Source organism: Corylus avellana, chromosome ca11 (assembly GCF_901000735.1).
Source record: "Corylus avellana chromosome ca11, CavTom2PMs-1.0".
NCBI lineage: Eukaryota > Viridiplantae > Streptophyta > Magnoliopsida > Fagales > Betulaceae > Corylus > Corylus avellana.
The window spans coordinates 10,920,195-10,924,337 of NC_081551.1; the positions used below are offsets into that span (position 1 = coordinate 10,920,195).

Consider the following 4,143-nt stretch of genomic DNA (forward strand, 5'->3'; position numbering starts at 1 on the left):
GATTAATTTGCAATGTATTTACGAGGGAAACAAAGCAAATGGTTTGGAGGACTTGGTGAGTATATTAAAATGAAGTGACAAGTGAAAAGTATGTTACTGTAAACAATCTTTTGGTTTCTTCGAAGATTGTGAGTGATTCTCTGTTTTTCTGATTTTCATTTTTCTTTTTTCTCCTCATAAGTTGACTAAATTTATCGAAAATGCAAGAGGGGGGTGGGGGCAGCCGCCTTCATTAATGAGGTCAAAGTAATCGATTACCTCTACTAATATATACCCATGCAACTTATCAAAAAATATATACCCATGCCAGCTGAAAAGCGACCCAATAACTGGCTAGGAGCACCTGATGAAATGCCAAACAAAGAGAACACAAACTCCAGGACTTGTGGGCTACTGAAAATGCAACAAGCAATGATCGATCGATTTGGCATTCCTCTGACACATGCAACACCCATTCATTACTATATTGCCTCCTCTTAATCAAGATTATCAGAAGTCAAAATCTTATGAAAAGCAGCTGTCAAGTCAAACGTACTGTTGCTGATTTCTATAGAATAATGATGAACATTTTAAAGATTCCCTATTGGTCAGTTACTATTTCTTACTAAGTAATTACTTTTTGAAGATACTTTTAAGTGAACTTCTCTCCCCCATGCTTTTTATTATATTAATGAATAAGGAGCAAGGTTGTGAGCGAGCAATGGTGATCTGCTGAGCAAAAAATGCTAGATTACTAGACTCACCAAATACTGTGGTTTCCAAATTCTCCGAGCCTTAACTGTGTAGTTTTGTCCCCCGCAACTTTTTCATTATGCTTGCATATCTAATGAGACATATTGTGAACAGAAGTAGTTAGTGGTTTGAGAAAATATGATTATCACGAATCTGTTTGTTGTCTGAACTCTTTTAACTTTTTTTTTGATACACTGTTATTTTCTTCACATTGACAAATATGAATATTGTTTCTAGCTATTACCTTCTTTCAATATAATACCCAAATCACTTCAAAGGCATAAGAGAACCACTTTCAACATTCTGCAGACTGGAATGATAATGTTGGAGCAGTTTATGAAAGATTTGATGTCATCGTAGTTGGAGGAGGACACGCAGGCTGTGAAGCTGCACTTGCATCTGCCCGATTAGGGGCAAAAACTCTTCTTCTAACACTAAATATTGATCGAATTGCTTGGCAGGTTAACATTTGAGCTCCTTATAGAGGCAATTTAGTCTTTCTGTTTGATATAGTAGTCTTCCAATTGGCTTACAAATTCTTTTGGATTTGAAACTTAAGAAATTACCTTACTGCCTAGTTCCAAAAATTGTTCTTTTTTGTGTGAACATTTTTTAATTAAGTGTCTAGGGACTGGCATTGACAGTGTTTAATGTCTTTTTGTTGTTTTTAATCCTATGTTATTGGCACCAAGGTTCAAGAGTTGATTATTAAAATGTTTAAGTTTATTTACATGGTATAGAATTTCTAATAAGAATTAGTTATGTGCTCAAACCCTCTGCTTGGAGGGTGAGGTCTTAGTTACAAAACCCAGTGGGTGCATGTGTAGCTACCAATGAAGAAAAAGAGGAGTTATGTATATAACCTATCACGCAACAAGCCAAAGCTTTCATTTTAAAACTCCACCCATTGCCATCACATATCTCTCTCTCTCTCACACAACACACATATGCTTGCGTGCACACAAATGTGCAGATCCATGCTCACAGATTCAAGGAAAACATCTTTTGATTCTTGGATTAATATGCCATAGTTATAGAGTTTCTTATTAAGAAGTTTGATGCAGCCTTGCAATCCAGCAGTAGGTGGACCTGCAAAATCACAACTAGTACATGAAGTGGATGCACTTGGTGGTGAAATCGGGAAGGTTTCTGATAGGTAATGTATGATTCCTGCATTTGCTTGAATGTACTTTGGTGAGTGACTTCTGGTTGAGAGCAATTACTACTTGCTATTGACTACAAAATACCATGTTTAGTAAGGTGGATGCTGGCAAAAGTACGATTGGAAGGGGGGAGAAGAAGTTGGCTTAAATTATTGTGCCGTTGAAAGTTTCAAATTATCCTAGATATTAAATCATTCAAAGATGTCAAGTTTGAGCCTTGAGGAGGTCTTTTAGGTGGGTGGGCAATGTAAAAAATTGTTTGAGATGAGTTTAAAAGAAATCTTTTTGAAAGCTATATCTAATGTGAAAGGACAAATTCTATGTGAACAAAGGTGGATGGATGAGTAATAAAGGAAAGAGAAGCAGGTTTTAATAATTTTGTCATTGCAAATATAGGTCTAAATCGAACCATTTAAACAAGTGAAGATGAAGCAATGTTGAGGTGGTGTATGACTAAAATATGTTCAACCAAGCTTTTATTTTACTTTTATTTTTATTTTGTAAATGAATAATAATTTATTGAAAACGAAAACATAATAAAACCCTTGTACACGAAAAGTATATGAGGGAAACAACCATCCTAAAGTTGTCTGGATTCTAAAAAGATAAAAAAAAAATCTAAAATATTCAAAGAGGAGAAATTAGGAATGTAGGTTACAATCCAGTCCAATAGAGATCTCAAAAAAGAGGATTTTAAACGAAGCACATTAGACTCGCAATTGTCAAATAAAGACTGATTATTTTCTCTCTAAATGCTCCATGTTACAAACGCTGGAATAACTTTCTAGATAGCCTCTTTAGGATGTCCCCGCCCCGGCCCTTGAGTCCTCCAACAATATAGCAGCTCTTGGATGTTGTTAGACATCACCAATGAAACTCCGAATAAGTTGAGAACCAAGTGCCATAAATTGCTAAAGCACTCACAATGGATGAGTAGGTGATTGACGGTCTCCTCATTCTTTTCGCAGAGGCAACACCAATTTACAAGAGTGAAACCATGCCTTCTACTATTATCAACTGTAAGGATTCTACCTCAAGCTTGCCATCCATGTTCAGGATGCAATGCAGGGCGGAACCTTAACCTTCCATACACTTTCCAGTGAAACAAGCATGGCGTTCTAGTCTTGAAAGTGTTATAATAGCTTTTCACTTCAAAGTCATGGTTGCTGGCTGGGGTCTATAACAATCTATCCGCTTTTCACGGATGGGGGTAGTTGAGGAGTATAACTAAGTGTGGAAAGAATCGCGAGATTCCAACTCCCAATCCTGGACTGCCCTAATGAAACTCAGATCTCAATGAATAGAGGTTTCAGAGGATTCCAAGTAATTTGACTCTAAGGCCTCTTTTTCACAGCTATTGCATACAATTTTGGGAAAGATGATTTGATAGCATCTTTACTATACCAAACATCATGCCAAAACCTAATATGATACCCATCTCCAACCTTGAAGGAGACAAGATTGGAGAAGATTCCCCAGCCATTCCTATTATTCTTCTAAAGGCATACGGTGCCCTCAGGCTTCCTTTTAGCACCAACTCTCACTCTGGGTCCCATAATTCTCAATAATCATCTGTATTCATCGAGAAGTCTCCTCTTTCATGAATTTCCAAAGCTATTTACCAAGTAAAGCTTTATTGAATAGCATGAGATTTTTAACCCCCAACCTTCCCCTGGGAACTGAGCAACAGATTGTTTTCCAATTCATTAGATGAAACTTGGGTACACCAGCTAGAGCATCCCAAGGAAAGTCCCTTTGAAGGTGCTCCAACTTCCTAGCTACACCGGCTGGTAAAGGAAAAAGGGACAAATGCGCTCTTGATTTGGGTAAGCGTACCACCTCGAGACAAGTAAATCTTCTTCCAGCTAGCCAATCTTCTTTCCATTTTCTCAGCTACCTTGTCCCATATGGCTTTTGACTTAAAAGAAGCAACCAATGGAAGCCCCAAATAAATCAAGGACAGAGAGGAGATGTTGTAGCTGAGAACATTGGCCAACTCTTCCTAATGCAGCACCTCCCCCCATTGCGACTAAAACCGATTTCCGAAGTTTAACCTTCAAGCTTGAACTTGCCTCAAAGTACAAGAAAATGTGACCCAAATTATAGATTTGATCATGATCTGCATTAGACATAGTGTGCGTATCATTGCAAAAAGGTGTAATATTTCCTAAGGGGTTGTGTTTTGAGTGCCTACTCAGAATCATGATAGGTAACCACCAACCATAACTCTAGATAGCATCGTATTGAG

The 4,143-nt window shown here is 37.6% G+C and overlaps 2 protein-coding genes across 2 annotated transcripts in view; one reads left to right on the forward strand and one right to left on the reverse strand.

Annotated features, from left to right (window-relative positions):
• Window positions 1–455, reverse strand: part of LOC132165059 (uncharacterized) — a 34,834-nt gene extending 34,379 nt beyond the window's left edge. Inside the window, exon 1 of the mRNA XM_059575565.1 lies at window positions 302–455. Coding sequence (XP_059431548.1) covers window positions 302–455 — 154 coding nt within the window. The remainder of the gene's footprint in view (window positions 1–301) is intronic.
• Window positions 456–1,041: 586 nt separating this feature from the next.
• Window positions 1,042–4,143, forward strand: part of LOC132165823 (uncharacterized) — a gene marked incomplete at its 5' end in the record, with an annotated part of 54,450 nt that continues 51,348 nt past the window's right edge. Inside the window, 2 exon segments of the mRNA XM_059576506.1 lie at window positions 1,042–1,193; window positions 1,797–1,888. Of these exon segments, the coding sequence (XP_059432489.1) occupies window positions 1,042–1,193; window positions 1,797–1,888 (244 nt within the window).